A 21,146-nucleotide genomic window follows, 5' to 3' on the forward strand; every position below is an offset into this window, starting at 1 on the left:
TCCCTTCCATAAGTTATGAAACACATAATCAGATCCAAACTTTTAAAAAAATTTGAATTTTCTTTCAACCTATATGGAACTTATTTAATTTCATCTACAGTGAGTCGCGAATATTATTACTAATATAATTGCTTAGAGATTCAATTTAGGCATTCTTAGAAATTCTATAGCTAATGTCTTTATTCATGGAATTATGCTACGGAATCAATTTTGTATGAAAATATACTTCTAGCATCTAATTCATGCTTTTTATGGCATTAAATCTATAATTTTGTACCTTCTTGGATATATGGTAATTATAAAATATATTTTGCTCTTTACGTGTTAACTACGATGTGTATGATATGTCATTTTCCCAGATGCTATTTTTATTACTGGCGTAAGCTTTCCTTTTGGTCTGGTGGACTTCACATACTATGGTTTAATATAAGGTTCTTACTCTCAATTAATAAGCCGTGTATTCAGAGTAATAAGTCGGACTTTGGTGTTAAAGTAATAATAAACAAAACTTTAATTAGGTTAAATATCGAGCTCCTAAGTAAGTTCTTCCAAATGACATAGTATAGCAAAATCCAGATCTCTTGTTATACAGACCCTAGTCCCATTTTCAGGTTTCAGGTATTCCGTCAATGATTGCATGCATAAATATCTTATAATCTCAGACTCATTTCTGCAAACATACCATATAAACATCTACTCAATTTGTACAGATTCAATATATAAGTTACCAAACTTTCCTCCTTTAACCTTATCTTTCAAGGAGATTGAATTGTGTTATTTGTATCTTCTTTCGACCTCTCCGGATCATAATATCCGTTCAAATTGACCATAGTCAAGAGTTCCACTAGATGTCTTTGGTAGCCACACTCCATAAGTTTCGTGACGACTTTATGTAGGTATTTAGCAAGCTTTTCGAATAAATGGAATAGTTCTTCAAGTTGTATGAAACTTGAGTGTGTGAAACAGCCGTTTGGTTCTTTTTGTTGCCATTCTCTGAAAAACAAGTAGAAAATCAAGTATAAATCAATGTCGCCATCATCATCATATCAACCTTGCACAAGCCACTGATGAACGTAAGAAAAACAATATTGCCGTGTAAGCAAACCTCCATAATTTTGAACTGCTACTTAGGTTATCTTAAAAATGTGATACGTACATGTATCGCTTAAAATATTATGCATGGCAAATTATTTTATAACTTATCATAAAATTACAACTCTTGTCGTCAGACTTGTTGTCTGACTTATCTTTTTTTTAGTAATTAGTGTGCCTTAAAACTTACCCTGCTTTCAAAACTCGACTGAACTTCAATATCACTGTAAAAATATCATTTAGCAGCTTCATAACAGGCGTCGATCTGTTGTTCAGCAGGCATCTAAACAGTACTTTCTTAATATACACCACATGACACTCGTAAAGATCGTCTAGGGTGCGAGCTTTCTTCAAATCATTCTCGAACTCCGTCCAAGAAGTTAGTATGCAAGTTGTGACAATGTAGTTGTCTAGCGCGCGAATCATGGATGCCATCATGTGCCTGTATATTTGTATGGATATGTACTGAGGTGACCTGAGCAGTTTTCTTGAATGCTGTCCTGTTACTTTCGCTGATAGTTTTAAAGACTGAAAGGTAAATAAAGAAATTTCACTTTTTCATATATAATGGAAATAATAGGTATAACTGATGGTAGGATGAAATAATATATTTTAATCATACCAATTATTTTTGCATTCATAAAATAGTTGAAACACAAAACAGAGTAAAGGAAACCTTACTGTAGAAAATAATATATATCGACTATTCTTACTTCAAAATCTTCACCCAATACCCAGAATATTCGTCTCATTTTGATCAGAAATTGGAATACTTTGGCATACCGCAGCAACGCCTCTTGCGACAATATTATGTTTAACGGCCAACTCACTGAATACGTGAGTGATAGACACTGTAAGACATCTGGTGAGCTGTGTTGGAAACTCAATGGAGATTCAGTTATCGTGAAGGATAAATTCTCCGAAAACTTGTGGACATCTGTAATTGATAGAGAAATGTGACTTACACAGGACAATATCGATGTTGGATTTAGGAAATATATACACTGTAAAGCACAAAGTAACTGTCTAAACTGACTTATTTTTAATATTAAACCTTACGTTTATGTCTTAAAGTTGTTTTTGCGACGCAGAACTATTTGCAAAAGGCCACACAATTCCATTACGTGTCGAAGTTTTCATCTGTCATTTTTAAGGGACTGAATTGGTTTTGTATGTATTTGTGGGGAACAAGTAGAAAGTATAATTTAGAGGTTATTACTTACGTGATATAGAAGACCCCAAAGCCTTATCCAATATATTATGTAAGGTAGCGAAGTTCAGCAACTCTTGAGGGTTTAAAGTCTTGACTAGTTTAGCGAACAAATTATGGCATATACTGCGAGAAAATTCTCCATCCATCAAGAAAAAATAATCTTTTAAACTCCTTAGATGTTCATACATATCTAAGTTAACGAGGAAGTAGGTGAGAATGGAGTTGTTAACCACTTCCAGTTGATACGTTAGCGGTAACATCACAGATCTTTGTAAGCAAGCTGTTAGCGTGGCGATGTTGTCACAAGTAATCTTCTTCTGTTCTTCCTCGTCCGAGCCAAAATGAGACGCAAATATATTATTGTAAGGAGGTTTTTTAACCTCTTCCATTATAAGCGAAGGATGGGTATAACAAGAACTATTCATTGCTAAGTTCATTTTACTTGTGAAGTGGTCTTTCGAGAACGATTTCAGCTCTTTGATACCGAACGGATCGAAGTCATCTGGACTGTATGAGCCATCTAATATATTGAAAAACGAGTATTTGGATTTCAGGTTTTTGACTGTTGGTAACCCAGATGACTTAGATGGAGATTCGTCTGGGGTATCACCTGTTTGGGCATCGCTAGTAGCTTCTGATTCCCCGTTTTCATCATCCCCAATTAATGGGAAGTTAAAACCTTCGGACGATAGAAACTCCTTGTCCTTTTGTTTTGTTTCTAAATCTTTACCTGTTTCGCTTCTAGGTGTGAATAAATCTGCAGTCAATGCACTTTCTAGTGGTACATCAGCTGTTGTTGGTGTTTCCAGGTCAAGCTACACAAGAAAAAAATATAAACATTTATATCAAACCTTACATGAAAATAGCTAAGTAAGTACTAGATTGTAATTTAGACTTACCCTTGGGAAATAATCTCCTGGTGTAACAGCACCTGTGTTCGGCGTCATGCCTAGTCTATAAGTGCTTGTTGTGGATACATCTCCATACGGTTTCAAATTTAACGTCAAACCCAGCCGTCTAGAGTTCTCTCTTTTGGGACTACCAGTAACTGCATCCACCTCACAATCGGCGCCTAAAACCTTTTTTCTATTACGTACTGCCTCTTCTTGAGCCTCATTTAACGGTTCCTTTTTAGCGGCTTTCTCAGCAGGCAGGTTATATTCAACTCCTAATACTTTCTGTTTGTTCAATAATGCTTCTTTCTGGGCGTCAGTTCTAGGTTCAGAGGCTATTTTAATATCTGGCTTCAAGATCTCAAACTCAGCTCCCAAAACCTTTAATTTATTACGTTTAGCTTCCATGAAAGGCGACCAGTCTTCAACATTATTTTCTTCATCAATCGACGCAATTTCTATTAACGGCGGGTCTTTTAGCTGATTATTTTCTTTATCTAGTTGCCCGAATTCGTGAGACATGACTTTTTGTTTATTCGTTAAAGCTTCTTGTCTCATTTTGTGGTATTGTAAGTTATCGAACACGTCGTCTAATTTGCTTCCTATTTCATTGGATGACTGAGTGTGGACAGCATTAGAGTTAACTTCAGGGTTTGATTTAACAACATTTCCTTGACCATCAAGCTCTTTATTATTATCACATTTATTGTCATCGTGACTCTTAGAAACGCCGAAAAAGCTTTTCGCCACATTACATATGGCATTAAATACTGCAGTAGAAGTTTGTGATTTTATTTTATTGTTATCAAATTCTGTTATGACTGTAGGTTCTTCAACCAGTTCCACATTATTTGACGGGGTAGATTGTAATACTTGATTGTTGACATCTTCGTCATTGTTTTCTTCACTTTCTTTAGTATTAAGGTCATCCTCTGATTTAAAATCGCTTTGTATAGACATCGCCATGACGTCTTCATATTTCTGATGTTCAAGTTCAAACTTTTCTCGTTTTAGATTTCGTTCTTCAGTTGATAGTAATTGCATTCTGCTTTGATCTAGCTGTAATCGTTTTATCTTCCATTCCGTGTGCATTTTACTTTTCTCTACTTCCATGTTGAGTTTTGAGTAGTACTCCATTATCTTGTTCCTGTTATGTAAAAAACAATACATTTATGAGGGTATGATTGGCAAAAAAGTTTACAAAACCATTCACTGTTTATGCATCTGAAACTGTTTGCCAAACCGAAATTACTGAGTAGCAGTTTATAAAGAACCTGTTTTATTTTATGGACTTTTAACCGCTAACTGTATCAAAAAAGGAATGTGCTCCTACAAAGGTGTTGCGCCCAACAAGGTGAATAATCGTGTTTATATATATAACCTACCAACTGTTTAAATGTACGCTATGAAAGCAATAAATATTGTGTATTGAGAAACATCTTACTTTTCCTGATCCCTTAATTTAGCGTCCAGTTCGTCGGATGCTTTTTCCGCGTTATGTTCCAGTTCATGTCGCAATTTCTCGCGTAGCTTAGCTTTGCTCTTAGCGGCTTTGGCCTCAGCCATAGCAGCTTCTAGAACTCTTAAGGAGTGTTGCTTCTCGGCTATTATTAATTGCGCTAGTCTTTTGCGTTCAGCTGAAAACAATTTTTAATGATGTTAAGTTAAGAGGAGTAATATGGTTAAGCACGGATAGCCGAGTGGTTGAGGTCACCATGCCAAACCCACAGAGCACAACGGGTCGCGGTTTCGATCTCCGCGTAGGACAGGTATTTGTGTGATCCACGAATGCTTGAGTCTGACATTGACACAAAGACTAAATTCCTTAATGCGGGAGTAGTTTTTTGTTTTCAGTAAAAAAAAAAAAAAGTTGTTGTAAAAAAAAATAAGTTAAAATTAAGTAAACACTAAGTGATTCCAATAGACTGATGACGACCGTTCTATCCCGCCTGTTATTAACAAATGCTTTGACTGGTGTTAAACTAATTTTGTCTTCGTCTCCATATCAGAAAGTAGTAGTAAATTTTATTTTTAAATTAACTGCCACATTAGGTAATACTTAAAAAAGACGTAAAGATTTTAAGTTGGTGAAGTAAATGAATAAATAAAATTCAATTTCCAGCTAAGAGTTGTTTCCTCTAAAGAAAATCCTAGGTAATAACGCTATAACTGGACCAAAATGGCTAGAAAAAGAAAGAAGTCTAGTAACCCATACCAATAATCTTTTCCATAGTCTCCGCTTGCTTCAATGACGCCATTTCAGTGAAGGCTTTCCTTTCCGCCTCCCTCTTCAGTAGAATCTGATCGAAGGTGACAAGTTCACCGCTGACGAACAGACACCGTGTACGATATACGTCGAGGACTTGCTGTTGGTTCTCTAGCTCTTGGAAACTGGCGCAACACTTGACTGATGGATGGTCTGAAGATATCAGCAGGACTAGTGGGTCCTGGAAATGTTAAGTGTAAAAAGGGATATTTAAGTGAATCTTCGAAAAAGCAAGTGGATCTCGAGCCAAAATTTGCGCAAAATTTTTTTACCACGTTTAATTGCAGCGCGATCTAAAGGACGCCCTACAATAATAAACAAAATCATTGAGTTTTAGTAGATTAATGACAACCAAGCTTAATTTTTATCGATTGATTGTTATTTTAACGTTAAGTAACTTAAAAAAAAATTGAAGACGCATTTCGCCTACAAATATAAAGCGGTTTAGAACTTTCTCACTGTAGCTTTACGATTTATTCTAAATAGGCTGGCATTATTATCTTCTTCGGAGTTGACTTACCACAAGTAATAAAATACCTTAACTTACCGAAGGGTTACATAATTTCAATAATCTCAAAGACTTCCCACACAGCAGTATAAACTTAGCCAACGACTTCAGGAACTCTGGCACGGCCACGCTCTGCGTGATATGGAACCCTTTATCCCAGTACCTCTTAGAGCGACAGTTCACGTACTGGTTGTCTTTACGAATGAAGAACTCGTTATATCTGTCATCTAGTTCGCCTTCGAATATAAATCTTTCGATAAATCTATAAGAAGAATTTATTTATTTTAATAATGCAGACATTAGGACAAACAACTAATTATGGTCTAGGAATTTCTCATTATCATTTAAGGTATCGAAATCAGCAAAGAATGCTTTAAGTATTAGTTTTTGTGTCAGTTTGGTTGCGTTGGATTAAAAAGTTGATTAAATTGAATCAAATTGGTTTGAAAGAATTGCGAACATACACGTGCAGAAAAATATGCTTCGCAATCAAAAATTTGTAAACACAAAATCTTACTTGAAATAAACCCGGCAGATTGAAAATAAGGAGTTGAACATTGTCAACGTAGTAGGCCTGTGGGTAATCAGCGATATTTCGTTAAACAAGTACGACATTAGCTCTGCACCGTGAGGAATAACACCTTTAGAATCTGGAAACAAAATAATAAGGGTGATTGAATTCTAGTCACTTTCCGGTGCTGTTATTGTTTTCTGTCACTCTAAGGCTCACATAGATGATGCGAGATATATCGTACGATTAATACATAGCGGGATCGCGTAAGTTTGGTATCAAAAGTGATATATCATGGCCGGTAATGTGTCTGAATTTTCACGATTCCTTTCGCACCGTCTAAATCGGCTCGTAGGTACGTCATATACGAGAAAGACCCTGGTTGTGAATTAATGATCAATGAATGCAAAATGTGGAATTCAGTTAAATTATTGAGTATGTTTCGCGGCGTGCGATAAAATAACGGGCAGTCCCTAAAGAACTTCGTACCGCCTAAATTAAGGTGCAAGGTTCCGTAATTTTGTAGTCTTTTGTGGATAAACCACCTTGCTTTCCATAACAAAATTTGCATAACAAAATATTAAAACTAACAGATTATAAATAGCGAGAATAAAATACCTGAATCAATAACTTTGTAGATAGACGCAATAGTTTCTATTTCATATTTCAGTGGCTCCATGTGGTTTAGTATTTGTAATAATGTCGGCATACAGTTTAAGTCCTCATCACTGTTCTTACACGATTCCTCGTATATCTGAGTAGCGATCAGGCGGAATTCTAGTAAATATCGCCTTATTACGTCTCTTGCTGCCTGTAAAACAAATGTGAAACGACAATTAGAGTTTGACTGTCTGTTTGTGCCTGTCTGTTAGGACTCACCTACAAATAACTAAAATATTTCGATATTGTGTTTTAAACTAAAAGTGTTATAATAAACAGAAATATTCCAAGGAGATAAGATGACGATAGTAGAAAATTAAAATTAAATTTAAACATTTTAAGATTCTATTAAAACGAAAAGTTGAACTGAGTAGGCTATAATACTAATATTTTACCTCATAAACCAATCCATTGCTATGAAAATGATCTTCCAAACTGTCATTAAATGCAAATTTATAAAGGCGTCTATAATAATTGCCGACTAGCAATAGCTCTGAGACAAAACCTTGTATGTGTTCCTTTGATATACATTCTAGAACTAAATTGTCTCTCATGTAGAAACTGTTTGTTTCCTGACTGAATGGAAATGAGTTTGTTTCAACACCAACTGCAAATAATAAAGGCAATTTAAATAAATTATTTTACAAAGAGACAATACTTCATAATATTAATGGACAGACAAACAGGGACTTATCCTCCCCTTAAAATAACGTTGTGGTTATGGACAACAGAGGTTCTACGCCGCGTTATGCACCTTCTTGTTTCCACAAGTAGACCAAAGAGGTTTGATCCTCAGGGACGTGTTTGAGGTCTAGCAAAATAAGGTAATAATAGAATAATAAAGTCAAGAAAGGGTCTTTGTCATGCAATAGGAAAATTGTTAACATGCTTGAGAATTTGACAAAATATAAAGAGTTGATAAGCAACTTAAGTCTTTATAAATAACTACTTTTAACAAACAATAATAATTCATTCTATTTCGGGCCGGGTTTTTCTTTTGCATCACATGCATATTTACAATGGTTTTTTATGTCAATAATTCTTTTTTTTAATCTTATGTAACCTTTATGCTATATTTTGAACATACTTACTGATTAAATACATGATATGTCTGATAAACTGCTTTTCAGATATGACATTCAACTCTGTGAGACAACCGCCGTAAGTTTGTCGCCATAGGCCGAGCTCTCTAGACGAGGATGCTAGCAACTGTCTTTCATTAATTGGAGGTAACTTGCCTGAAACAAAGGTTTGTCAGATCTATAAATTACTATATAGATTTCTTAAAAATAGTTTCATTCTCCTAATTATACATGTGAGTTTGTTGAGTTAACATTGGGGCTTTGGAGGGTAAATCAGATCCATATAATGCTTTCTTCATGTAAATTATAGGTATACAGCTTTTGTCTTAAGGCATAGGGAATTCATAGGTTATTTTTTTTTCATCAATGCCCAAAACCAACATGGAAACATTAATTTAGGAATAGATAAATTACTCACAAACAATTTCCCAGATATCATCAGGAATATCCTTGTCAACCTGTGTGGCTAGCTCCCATATGTCCACATCATCATCAGTTTTAGCTCTGAAGACTTCCTTGACATCTGATTTTATATTTGTACTTGCTAATGATATCTGAAAAAAGAGTAGTGACATTCATTCAGTGAAAGATAAGTGATAACACAAAATTAAAAAAAAAAAAAATTATTAATATAAAATCCCTCTTCTGCAATGGGCTTCCAGTTGCAAACCTCTTTTACCTTCATCCAATTTTTAAATCTCTTTTCTCTCTCTTCTCTTTTTAAATCCAGACATTGTAGTGCTTTTATTATAAGTAAACAAATTATATATGTAGTTAAAAATCACTCACCCTTATATTTGCATCATTGGACAATGACCCCGGTATATGTAAATCTCTTGGTGCTGTCAGTCGTGGGTAGTTTAACATTGTACTCTCAGAATATGGGGACAGATGTGTGGATGTAAGTGAAGCAAGGGACATCGGACTGAGAAAGGTTTTTAACTCCACTTGAGTTGGCGCATGTGAGTGTGTAGATTCTGGTAAAACTGTAAAATGGAAAATTTTGCTTTTGAGTTCACTTTAAAACAGCATGTTTCATTCATAATCTAAAATTTCATTGAGAAATGCATTATTTTTTATTTCTAATTATGGCTCAAGAGTTTCATAAAATTCTATAAAATAATATGGCCATCAAATGCTGGAAGGCTTCATTAAATTGGCATTTTTAGTCATCTTTATTACCAATATACTTACAAGATTTGGAATCAAAACTCTCCACAGTGTACTCAGTATATGTTTGAGACCTTTGGCTGTCCAACATAGCCCCCTGGCGTTTTAATGAGAATGGCAGCTCAAATACATGTGATGGATAATATGAATAAGGTTGAGGAGAACCAAATGCTTCTCTCTTAGGCTTTGGAAGCATTTCATCAAGAAGACCAAAAGTGAATGGATTCTGAAATATATTGACACTGGTTAACGAAGTTTTACAAAAATATATATATATATATATACATTATTGTATGATAAAATACACACTTGAAACATTTCAGATGATAAATCCTCACTAACAGTATTACTCAGCCCAATCAACAATCTCAATACATTGTATACAACTTCTTTACTTTCACCAAAATCAGTATGACGAATGGTGCTTATTATTTTCTTTAACTCAACAGTTCTTTTATACTCAGCAACATTCCTAGCATTTTGTTGATACACAAAATAATAGGATAGCAAGTCAACGATAGGCTCTCCCTTCGATGTAGAAAAGTCTTTCGCAGATTTCTTTAAAATTATTTCGTATGCATGGGATCTCATTTTAGTCATTAGCCGCTTTTGTGAGATTCTATTCTGATTGCAGTATTTTCCGGCTGTTTTCGAACAGAGCTCCGAGAGAAGGTCGTAAACACCCGCATCTTCATTGTTCGATTTTGCCGAACTTCCAGACATAATTCCTAGTTATGTTCCACAATCTGTATAAACCGAAGTTCAAATATTACTGTTTACATACAACCATTAAGTAATATTGGTTACACGCATAGAAAATATAAATATAACATTTTACTAAACAAAATACACAACATCCACGGATATCAATATATCGGTATCTTCCGACTCCGACTTTGTTTGACAGTCGTCACTCGTCAGAATTGTCAGAAATTCTGAATTTCGACGTCAAGAAGACATCGTTTGACTTTTAATTTTGACATGTCCGATAATTGTCATGGAAACAGTATGAACGGATCAAGCTTTGTATACACTTATTGTGTTTGATATTGCAAAAACACACAATAGATAGCTTTTAAAACCACGGCAAATATTTAATAACTAGCTGTTGCCCACGACTTCGTCCGCTTGGGTAGAAGATATAAGTTATGATTTATACCTGCCCTGTTTTTTTCACATTTTCCATTGTATCTTCGCTCCTATTAGTCGCAGCGTGATGGTTTAAGCCTAAAGCCTACAGCCTGCCTCGATGAATGGTCTATTCAACACAAAAATAACTTTTCAAATTGGACCAGTATTTCCTGAGATTAGCGCGTTCAAACAAACAAACTCTTCATCTTTATATATTAGTATTTCATGAGAAAAGATAAACTAACAAATCTCAAATTACCGAAATAGTTCGCAACATGATGGGAAAAATAAGTCAAATTCAGATTTTCTTCTAAATGCGGCAAACTAGTTCAACTACGTCTCGGAATTTTAAATATCACTGTTGCCACGGATGAACTCGGACACAAAATTGGGATGAAAACTATCTGTGTACCAAGTTTCGTCTAAATCCATTCAGTGGCTTCTGCGTGAATGAGGAACAAACATCCATACACACAAACTTTTACGTTTAATATAATGAAATAAGGATTTAGGTATAATTTACAATAATATTGGCGCACAAACATTTCATGCATACCTAGCCCTAAAATATATCTAGTCTATGCTTAAATTGCAAACAAAGACAATAAGAAATATAAGAATTTACTATTGAGATTCTGCTTCAGAGTGACAGATAGATAAACAACAAAACTTAACCTCATTATCGTAGGATTTGAGATTTCAGGTGGAGTTATATTAAGAACAAAGAATTATGAATCAAGCCGAAGTATCCAAATTAGTTTCTAAGCTAAGGATAAAAGTTCCGCCTAAGCATCGCAAGTTACCCAATCCAAAGGGTCCAGAGGGAAGGTTAGATAAATTACGTAAAACAGTAACTGGTTTGATTAAATATGAAAGAATTGAACTAAATTATAACAGGGCCGACGAAGCCCGTCAATACGCCGAAAGAGTAAGTATAACATACACACTTATTATGCGGTTACGTAGTTTATTCATCAAGTATTTCATAGGTTCCTATTTCTTATTTCAGCTTATATCGGAAGCTATCCGACATGGAGACTGCCACAAACCCACGATGGATACGGCCAATTTTTGGCTCTTAGAAAAGGAACTGGTACATAAACTTTTCAAAGTTTTAGTGCCAAGGTTTGAAAATTCCAGTGTAGCATACACAAAACTGTACAATGCACCAAAGCCACAATATGCCCGAGTGCTAGACAAAGCTGTGCTGGAACTTAAAGGAAACCCTTATCCAGAACTGGGAAACAAACAAACAAATAATAAGTATTTCATACAAAATATTTTGCTTGATGCTGCTAAGCATGAATACAGGCAAGCTAAATATGCAGAAGTGGCAAATAAAATAGGACAAGCCGGAAATGAAACATCTCCAGTAAACACAGAAAATGCTGAAAAATTAAATGAGAAACCTATGAGTAGCTGAAAGAAATCTGTTTAAATTATTAACTGTAAAATAACATTTAAGACTATCATGTAGTAAAATAAATATAGATATGCCATTCAGTGTGGCTATTATTTAGTTGTTTCTGTATCAAACATATTTCATGTTATATCAACAATGTAAAAATTCTAGTACATCATGAATGAAAATAGGAGAGCTAGGGTCAAGACTGCTACTTTCATTTGTATTTAAAATTTGCATTTTTTAATGCAATCAATATGTAATGTGTTCAAGGCACAGCAGTGGGATGATCCTGATTTATCTGTTATGTAAAGTCTCGAATGACAGTTTGGGAAACTAAACACCTCTGAAACAGCTACATATTGGGTAGGTCTGAGAACAGGAAAACATTTATTTTTCATAGCCCTATATATTTTTTCCCTGACTAATTTGCATGTTAAACAACATTTGCTGGGACAGCTAATATTTTGTAGATTCCCACACTAAGTAATTGTATTTCACAAATATTCTAGTCACCGACACTCAGGAGTCCGAGTGCGTGATCCACAAATGCGTGTCCTGAGTCAGGGCCAGGACAGGCATTTGTCGTAATTCGTGTTCTACAAACGCTAGTCCTACGTGAGGATCGAACCCGCGACACGTTGCACCCTATCGGTTCAGCGTGGTGACCTCAGATGAACTGATTTAAAATAGTTCTGAAAATATAGATATTCAGTCATTGAATGTCATCCAACAAAGATACTTAGTCATGACGAAGCATTTTTAATAAAGCGTCAGCATAAGCATGATTAGTAACCACCTATATTCAGAAGCTCATTTTGACTAAGACAAACAAAGTTTGTGCGTTCTTGAGGTCACAATGTTCGATTCCGATGCCAGCTTCGGTAACTTGTTCAGTTATAAGACTGAGCTGGTAAGTATACAGCGTCAACAGCGTGGATAGATATAGTCCCGTGAAGATAAGACAGTCACTGTATTAAGTTTGAGAACAGCAGATTAGTAAAGTTGTAAAACATCGAAAGCTTCTTTTTGTTTGTGGAAATCTATCGATTTTCATATTTTGCTAGGTATATATAGGTAACGCCAGTATTTCTACCGTGCAGTTGAATGGCTTCTGTATTAAGTATTTTATAATCTAATCCATGTATAATGTTCTCTGTGATCGAAATATCTAATCATAATTACTGCTTATTGATGCCGTCCACGGTCTTCTTACCATTGCATACCAATCGAAACGAAATAAATACAACGTGAAAAAGTTAAAAATCGCCTATCAGCTGTCATAACCGTCATTAATGACAAGAAGCGGTGTTTTCATATTATGTATGATGTACGGATATAATACTTTCGTTTCCGGTAAATATGTAATTTATAGCCAGACAGTTACAGAATGTTAAAACTTTTTCGTCAAGTAGAACTTTATGTAAAACTCCTGATTGATATTAACTTCTGAATTCTATTAGCACTGCCATATAGCTACTTACCAAATACAAACGTGACTGTTAATAAAATAGGTGTTTTGATACTGTATTATGTAGTAAACTATATTCGTTAGGACGTAAAAACAATGACTTGTTATCTAAGCAACATAAGCAATTTATTGAGTCGTAAAACACTAACTGATAACAATTGACTACTCAGTATCTAACACTTGTGCATTACACAGAAATTAGCTGAGAGCAAGGTTGTATTTTTTTTCAATATTAAGTCTTATACTTATCACAAGGTGAACTACAATTTTGCCGTCGGAGTCGAGATTACCACTAAAACATGGCAAAAATCATAGTGATTGGATCATGCAGTGTCGATTTTACCACGTACGTATTGCAAACATTCGTTATAACCCATGTACATACGAAGAACAATATAAGTACTAAAGTAACCTACAGCATTTGTAAAATAAAAATAAAAAATAAGAATAAGTTCATTACCTGATTTAGTTGTTAAATACCTACATAGATTTTAATAACTAAAATTTTATTTAAGGTATGCTCCAAGATTGCCTAGCCCTGGGGAAACGCTGATTGGAACAAAATTTACAACTAGTTTTGGTGGAAAAGGAGCTAATCAATGTGTTGCAGCTGCAAAGTTAGGGGGAAATACTTCTATGATTTGTAGAGTATGTTTTTTAATTTACTTACCACCTTGACTTCAAGTTATAGCTGGAATATAATATTCATATTATTAAAATTCTAGGTAGGAAATGACCAATGGGGTAAATCATATTTAGATCATTTGAAACAAGCCGGTGTAGACACCACCTTTGTAAAACTCATGCCAGAAGTTACAACTGGCATTGCTCAAATATGTGTTGCTGAAAGTGGGGAAAATCAGATTGTTATTGTACCTGGAGCCAATGCCTATCTTAAAAAGGAAGACGTTGAACATTCTTCACAACTACTGACCACTGCTGATGTTCTAATTGGTCAATTAGAGACACCATTTGAAACTACATTAGAAGCATTCAAATTAAATAAAGGAGTAAGTATGTATTATTGATCTAAAAATAATTATTCTTATTTCTGAACTCCCTTTATAATATTAATGTTACAAAATTTTTACATTTTCCAGATAAAAATATTAAATGCAGCACCTGCCAAAAGAGGAATTGAAGAAATTTTGCCATATTGTACAATACTTTGTGTTAACGAGTCTGAGGCATCCTTACTTACTGATTGTGATGTTACTATTAAGTGAGTTTATATATTTTGACTAGCAATGTGTCCATAAGATAGCACTACTCTAACAGAGTAATTATATTTTCAGAAATGCTGTAACTACTTTGAAGAAATTACTTGATTTTGGATGTGAAACAGTAATTATAACATTAGGATCAGAGGGAGCTGTTTATTTATCTAAGAACAGTCAGCAACCAGTGCATGTTTTGTGTGAACAAGTTGTACCAGTGGACACTACAGTAATATTTTTCAGTTCAGTAAATAATAATTTTATTTCATTGAAACTAGACTTTTTGTTGATTAACATGTTTTGCAGGGGGCAGGTGACGCTTTTGTGGGAGCACTAGCAACATTTTTGGTTCTCCATAAAGAACAACCCATTCATCAAATTGTGGGTGCAGCTTGTAGAGTGGCAACATTGTCTGTCACTAAAGAAGGAACTCAAACAAGCTACCCTAATAAGTTTAATGCTTTTGAAAAGGAGTATAAATACATAAATCTGTAAAAATAATTAAGACATTATTTTTTTATTTAGAATTTATTAAACACATTTAGACTCAAGTAACTAGTCCAGCAAACAATACTTACAAAGCCCATTAAATAAATATGTGCCTTTAACACAATTTATGTTTCTTTTTTAATAAAAGCTTCTAATCGGTAGCCAGCTATATCAGTTGATATTACATGATATCTTGCTAACAATGCAATTGAGATTACATATAGCTTAATTCAATTTTATCCATCAGACAATAATGATACATCTAAACAAATACAGATTAAATATATAACATTTAGCTGTTAATGAAAAGCATAGAACTTTACCAAATTGGCGAGGGTGTGAAACAACAATCAAATATGCTGCCTTGCCTTTCTCTTGCGCAAAATAATTCGCAACCATAGACTATTTGGAGAGTCCTTTGCTTTCCTCGTAAAAACTAAATTATTCTAGGCATCTTATTTTTAAGACATATATAAACATTTACATTGAGTAAGAAAAAGTTTTAATTACATATCGAAGCACTAACTTGTAAGTTAATTAAAAGTTTATTGGAAGTGCTGCCACTGCTTCACTACCGTGATTTGCATGGTCTACCGTGGTATTTTTAAACTGAAACTTTGAGTACCCACTATGTTAAGGATTATTATTAGATGGTATTCACATATGACACTTCGGTGCGTTAGGTTGCGTCGCCATCATATTTAAAACGATCAAAGTAGTTTATATTAAAAGTACAAAAAGTTTTTTAATGTCTTTAAACATTGTGTGGTTACAAAAAAGAAGCAAGGCTCATGAGTCAAGTAAGTTCAAAATTATCACCAATGTTGCCATAGTATATATGACCAAATGATATGTGTAATGAAGCCATACTTACACAATATCTTCTAAACAATACGATATTTAAATATATGAAACATGTTACATATGTATTCTAATATAAACAGCCATATCGTTTAGTTTTAACGCTATTTTATCTAAATCTGCTTTGTGAGCAGACACTATCACTTGTCAGTCGCACCTTATATTTACCATAATAAAGTATGATTGTGTAGAAAACACCGCTCGGATAATTTTAATTACTATATCCACAAAAAACTAGCCAGTGTTATTTCGGCTATCTCGTAAGCTACTAGCGCCACGAATGGTCAGATTATTTAATCGAATTACGTTCCTAACAAAACAGATTCAAGAATAATAAAATTATAAAACGAAAAGAACTTTAAAAAATAAGATTTAAATAAAAATACTAACCCTAATAAATTTGCAAACGCAGTTTACATCAAATTTTGCGGCATTTTCTTAGTTTGAAAATATCTGCTCCGTCGGCTTCTTATTTGCAAGACAAACATTTCTGATAACCAGTAAGGTCCTGATGATGCAAAAAGATATAACCGAAAACAATTTTACATCCGGATACAGAAATCGAGATGCGAAACATACATTTATTTTTAAGATTTCGTTGAACCCTACCTCAGTTGAGTAAAAATTTAACCGAGACAACAACATTGAATGCTTCCTGTCTACGCATCCAACAAATAAGTAGGTCCTACACTATCTGTCAAGATTTGAATCCGCGAAAAGTATTGCCAACGTAAAAAAAGCAGAAAGTTATAGCTGGGGCAGTATTTAATTTAGAAACTCGAGATTATCGTCTCAAATTTATACTTTCTTCTAAATGGGTCGACGAGGATTGATTAAACAATATAATTCAGGATAACGTTATCTTAATTTGCTTTTATTCTATAAAACAATATTACGAAGGTACTAAATGTATGTAAAATTAATGGGGTCCTAACTTAATTTAACAACAAATCAGAGGACCTACCACTATGTCTTATAAGAAAGAATATTTGCAATTGTGGGTTCTGAAAGAGCAACATAATATAACACGAAGAGGCCGCCACTATGCTATATATTACTATGAGGAGGTTTGGCCCACTAGAGCCTTATATATATATTAATTTTAAGTGGCACAAACCTTCAAAAGGAAAATTTGATATTAAAATTATTTCATTTTTCATGTTTCGAGTGCAAAAAAATACATTTTGACTGCAAATGACTAACAATTTACTTGTTAAAATGTGATGATTTCAGTAATTACAGCAGTATTTTTTTTATATTACATTATTAATGTCATACTGTACAATATTTATTTTAGTAGCTTTTGCCAGATTCACAAGTTTTAGTTTAGAGGATGTCTAGCAGTAGGAGTCTTTTGAAATAGGAATTATACATTCTAAAGTACATAAACCAAAATAAAATGTTACCAATAGAGGTTTATTATATTACTAAGCTTACTAAAAATAATTATGTCACTAAATTGCAATAATATTTTATAGACAATACATACAGGATACATATAACAATATGTAACTTTCCATTTACATCAATATTTCAGTCATTAACATAATGTTAATATAAAATCGATTTACAGCCATGTTGAGACGTTTATGCAATTTCCAAGGCAAATAAATGATCAGGGTGTGAAAATAGTCTTTAAAATATTTAAAATGTAACAGAATTGAAGGCATTCTATACCTTCACATAATTTTTCCAGGCACTATGTTTTATAATATTGAACAATTAACTACTTGGGAGTTTTGTCTATTATTACAATACATCTGTTGTAGTGTTTAAACTAAAATACTTTAATGCAGAACATACAAACTATCTAGTTCACTTTCATTAACAATCTGCAAAAGTACCTGCAAGTCTTCTAAATTAGATATATATTTTGGTGCACCTATAAATTCAACAGATTTGCCATCTATTTCAATACAATATTTTAAGTTCTTTGGGCATGTAACGGATTTAGAACATGTACCTTCTTTATTCTTTTTAAATACAACATGTGTTATACCATCTTTTGAAGCTAAAAAGTTTTTTTCTTTACTTTTGATTTGGTCATTAGACTCACTATTTTCATTTTCAACCTTAACGTCTGTTACCTTTAATTCTGTTTCTTTCTCATCCATATTAGCATCACTTGTATCAGTTGGTATTATATCTTCTGTATTTACTGGAAGTGATTCTTTTTCTTCTTCTGTAGGAGTCTCAACAGTGGCTTCCAGATGCTTAACTGGTAGGTGTTCTTCAATACCCTTCTGTAGAGTTTCATCAAGTATGGAAGGACTATGAGGATTCTCAGCTTCCTCTGGTATCATGGATGCAGGTAAGCTAGCCTCACAGCTACTGATCGCTGCTACGTCAACATTTGTAATTGTGTCTTGTATTGCACTAAGTTGATTAACATCTTCCAATAAATTACCCATACTGTTATTATCAACGTCCATAGGTGTGGGAGCAACAGTTTCACTTGAAGGATTTGATTTGCCAAGAAGCATTGCTTCAACATCACTAGATTCTAGGTTAGTTTTAAATTCTAGGCTGCCACTTGGGTCATTTGGTTTGTTTTCACTACTGTTATCATTCAGAATGTCCATTATAGAGGGGAAGTCATCTACTTTATTTTCCACAATTTCAACTTTGTCATCTAACTTCACTAAGGGCTTTTCATTATACATTAAATCTTCAAGTTCTGCTGCTATACGATCATATACTTGGTCATCCTTTGGTTCATCTTTTTTAGGAAAATAGTCTATACACCACTCGTCAGATGGTAAGATAATCTCATCAATTTGAGGCAATAAGTCAATTAATGTTATTTTGCAATTGATATCATTATTATTACTTACCAAGGGATCCTCAAATACAATACCATACTGTTTTAAGTTTGTATTGATTATATGCTTCTTGTCTTCATAGTTAGAATTCTTGTCTTTTAGTACCGATTTTTTTAGCCTATTGTTTTCCTTTAATATATTGGACGCCACACGAGAATCATTACCTGTTACTTTTTTTGAGTTTGTTAGTTCTTTGATTGGGTGTTGACTGTAGGCATTTCGGTGTATAAGAACCATACCATTCTCGTTGCTTTTTAGCCTTGCATTAGAATTAGGTGAACTCGAATCGGAACTTTGCTTCGTTTTGGCTGTTGTGCTACTTTCATATTGAATTTTAACTTTTGTAAATTTGCCTAATATCTTGGCAAAGTCCATGCGAGTTATAACAACAGCACACTCGCGACATTTTCCTTCTTTATATAAGCGTTCTAGGTTTTTTGGAAGCTTTAAAGCTTTCACTCTTCGACTTTCACGTGTTTTAGTGGGAATCATTTTGAAACTCACTTAATTCTCAGTTGTTTCCTTATTATTCCAGTTGTGTTCTTAAGACCAAAATGATATTGGACGTAGTCACATTTCCCGCGCAGACAATATAACAACAATTACTGAACCTCGAACCAAACGATTAAGTTTTTTGAATAACATAACTTTCAAGCAGTTAAAATTAATACATATTATCAAAATAGGATAATGGACTTGTTTATAAATTCAAAATTCCCGAGACAGACGACACACTGCAGAATCAAACTCAACGCGAAAATGGCGTCGTTTTAGTGATGTACCATGTTTATCGATTCCCAACCTTGTTGATTTGTTTGGTTGTCACTTTGACATACGAAAAATATTTACTAAAAATTTGGTAATTAGTCTAATATTTTTTAGAACTAATTAGTTATCAGTAAATCTTTTGAATAACTTAATAAGTTAATTCAGTAAACAAACCAAATGTTAAAAATGTGGGGGTTTTAATCACTGAAAACTATACTTTGCAAAATTGCTATGTTGGTATGGATATCCTACATTAACCATATTTACTCACGAAATGAGAATGAAACATGAAACTCACCTTCCCCTAGGGTAAAATTCGAACCCAATTTTCGGCTCAGCTAAAGTATAGCATTCACTTACATGTTAAATTACACCAGAAATTAAAAAAAATAACGTGTTGATCGAAAAGTAACTTTGTGTTTAAAAATGTAAAAACATCTGCAAATTTAAACGTCCAACTAAGTAAAAAGAAATATGTCGTGTGTGGTATCCATATAGTGAACTTGAGTCATCATATTATAGTGCACTATATGGATCACAATATTGCATTATGATTATTGTGGCATAAATTTGTCTTACTGCTACGAATTATAATTATTTTTCTAAAACCGAATTGAATTTTCAAACAATATTTATCAGGCCTATCTAAATCTGTGGAAATGAGTAACAACAAATAAATTTTATTCGAATCTTAAATTCGCCTAGACCAACCATGCAATTTTTGCACAAAATCAGAGATGTTTTTTTTTAGTTTTTGATCTTCTTTTTTCTTACTTCATTTAGACTTTAAGATGTTAGTCTGCCGAACAAACAAGATAATATATTACTAGCTGGTGCCCGCGACTTCGTTAGCGTGGTTAGAAGGTATAAGGTAGGAATATTTGAACAGAAGCCCTCGGGGAAGAATAATTTTCCCTTGTTTTTCTACATTTTCCATTGTATCTTCGCTCCTATTAGTCACAGCTTGATGGTATATAGCCTCCTTCCAGACGCTCCTTGTAAAACACTAGTACGCAGCTGAAACCGGTTAGACTGGAAGCCAACCCCAACATAGTTGGGAAAAGGCTAGGTCAATGATGATGGTATGTAGCCTAAAACCTTCCTCGATGAATGGTCTATTCAACACAAAAATATTTTTTCGATTTGAACCACTAGTTCCTGAGATTAGCGCGTTCAAGCAAATAAACTCTCAGCTTTATATATTAACTAGCTCTTGCCCGCGACTTCATCCCACTGTGGGTAGAAGATATAAGTTATGATTTAAACCTGCCTTGTTTTTTTCACATTTACCATTGTATCTTCGCTCCTATTAGTCGCAGCGTGATGGTTTATAGCCTAAAGCCTTCCTCGATGAATGGTTTATTCAACACAAAAAGGATTTTACAATTTGGATCAGTAGTTCCTGAGATTAGCGCGTTCAAACAAACAGACAAACAAACTCTTCAGCTTTATATATTAGTATAGATATAGATATCATACTATGTTGTGATCATCATTTTAAAAAGAGTAACGGAACTTAAATGGCGCCAGGCAATATTACGATACGAGCAGACCCAGTAGACAAGACTGAAATCTACAGACGATTTAAGA

General features: G+C 33.9%; 4 protein-coding genes across 4 annotated transcripts; 2 read left to right on the top strand and 2 right to left on the bottom strand.

Moving 5' to 3' along the window:
* Positions 1 to 480: 480 nt before the first annotated feature.
* LOC113495581 (gamma-tubulin complex component 6) lies at positions 481 to 10,495 on the bottom strand. The gene is made up of 16 exons (XM_026874358.1): positions 9,705 to 10,495; positions 9,420 to 9,621; positions 9,015 to 9,211; positions 8,644 to 8,779; positions 8,235 to 8,381; positions 7,539 to 7,750; positions 7,102 to 7,294; positions 6,490 to 6,622; positions 6,012 to 6,234; positions 5,414 to 5,645; positions 4,643 to 4,835; positions 3,205 to 4,345; positions 2,316 to 3,120; positions 1,806 to 2,029; positions 1,283 to 1,620; positions 481 to 993 (listed from the first exon to the last, which is right to left on the bottom strand). The coding sequence occupies exons 1-16, from the start codon at positions 10,116 to 10,118 to the stop codon at positions 756 to 758; spliced, it is 5,028 nt and encodes a 1,675-aa protein (XP_026730159.1). The 5' UTR covers positions 10,119 to 10,495; the 3' UTR covers positions 481 to 755.
* A 661-nt stretch (positions 10,496 to 11,156) lies between these two features.
* Positions 11,157 to 12,041, top strand: LOC113495686 (39S ribosomal protein L17, mitochondrial). The gene is made up of 2 exons (XM_026874556.1): positions 11,157 to 11,454; positions 11,536 to 12,041. Exons 1-2 carry the CDS (start codon positions 11,257 to 11,259, stop codon positions 11,947 to 11,949), a joined length of 612 nt encoding a protein of 203 aa, XP_026730357.1. The 5' UTR covers positions 11,157 to 11,256; the 3' UTR covers positions 11,950 to 12,041.
* Positions 12,042 to 13,306: 1,265 nt separating this feature from the next.
* Positions 13,307 to 15,229, top strand: LOC113495685 (ribokinase-like). The gene is made up of 6 exons (XM_026874555.1): positions 13,307 to 13,745; positions 13,915 to 14,047; positions 14,125 to 14,409; positions 14,500 to 14,621; positions 14,695 to 14,845; positions 14,923 to 15,229. The coding sequence occupies exons 1-6, from the start codon at positions 13,699 to 13,701 to the stop codon at positions 15,109 to 15,111; spliced, it is 927 nt and encodes a 308-aa protein (XP_026730356.1). The 5' UTR covers positions 13,307 to 13,698; the 3' UTR covers positions 15,112 to 15,229.
* A 1,583-nt stretch (positions 15,230 to 16,812) lies between these two features.
* On the bottom strand, positions 16,813 to 19,566 carry LOC113495683. Its single transcript, XM_026874554.1, has one exon. The coding sequence runs from the start codon at positions 19,278 to 19,280 to the stop codon at positions 17,754 to 17,756; it is 1,527 nt and encodes a 508-aa protein (XP_026730355.1). The 5' UTR covers positions 19,281 to 19,566; the 3' UTR covers positions 16,813 to 17,753.
* Positions 19,567 to 21,146: the final 1,580 nt, after the last annotated feature.

This window comes from Trichoplusia ni, chromosome 7 (genome assembly GCF_003590095.1).
Source record: "Trichoplusia ni isolate ovarian cell line Hi5 chromosome 7, tn1, whole genome shotgun sequence".
Lineage (NCBI taxonomy): Eukaryota > Metazoa > Arthropoda > Insecta > Lepidoptera > Noctuidae > Trichoplusia > Trichoplusia ni.

What these genes read in the sequence shown, in the direction of transcription:
- LOC113495581 (XM_026874358.1), bottom strand. Translation starts at nt 10,118, where the DNA reads ATGTCTGGAAGTTCGGCAAAATCGAACAATGAAGATGCGGGTGTTTAC. An exon ending in TATCATCTGAAATGTTTCAA is followed by an intron (nt 9,622 to 9,704) that starts GTGTGTATTTTA and finishes AATATATTTCAG; the next exon opens with AATCCATTCACTTTTGGTCT. An exon ending in CAGGAGATTATTTCCCAAGG is followed by an intron (nt 3,121 to 3,204) that starts GTAAGTCTAAAT and finishes TTTCTTGTGTAG; the next exon opens with CTTGACCTGGAAACACCAAC.
- LOC113495686 (XM_026874556.1), top strand. Translation starts at nt 11,257, where the DNA reads ATGAATCAAGCCGAAGTATCCAAATTAGTTTCTAAGCTAAGGATAAAA. An exon ending in CCCGTCAATACGCCGAAAGA is followed by an intron (nt 11,455 to 11,535) that starts GTAAGTATAACA and finishes TTCTTATTTCAG; the next exon opens with CTTATATCGGAAGCTATCCG.
- LOC113495685 (XM_026874555.1), top strand. Translation starts at nt 13,699, where the DNA reads ATGGCAAAAATCATAGTGATTGGATCATGCAGTGTCGATTTTACCAC. An exon ending in CATTCAAATTAAATAAAGGA is followed by an intron (nt 14,410 to 14,499) that starts GTAAGTATGTAT and finishes TACATTTTCCAG; the next exon opens with ATAAAAATATTAAATGCAGC. An exon ending in TTGTACCAGTGGACACTACA is followed by an intron (nt 14,846 to 14,922) that starts GTAATATTTTTC and finishes CATGTTTTGCAG; the next exon opens with GGGGCAGGTGACGCTTTTGT.
- LOC113495683 (XM_026874554.1), bottom strand. Translation starts at nt 19,280, where the DNA reads ATGATTCCCACTAAAACACGTGAAAGTCGAAGAGTGAAAGCTTTAAAG.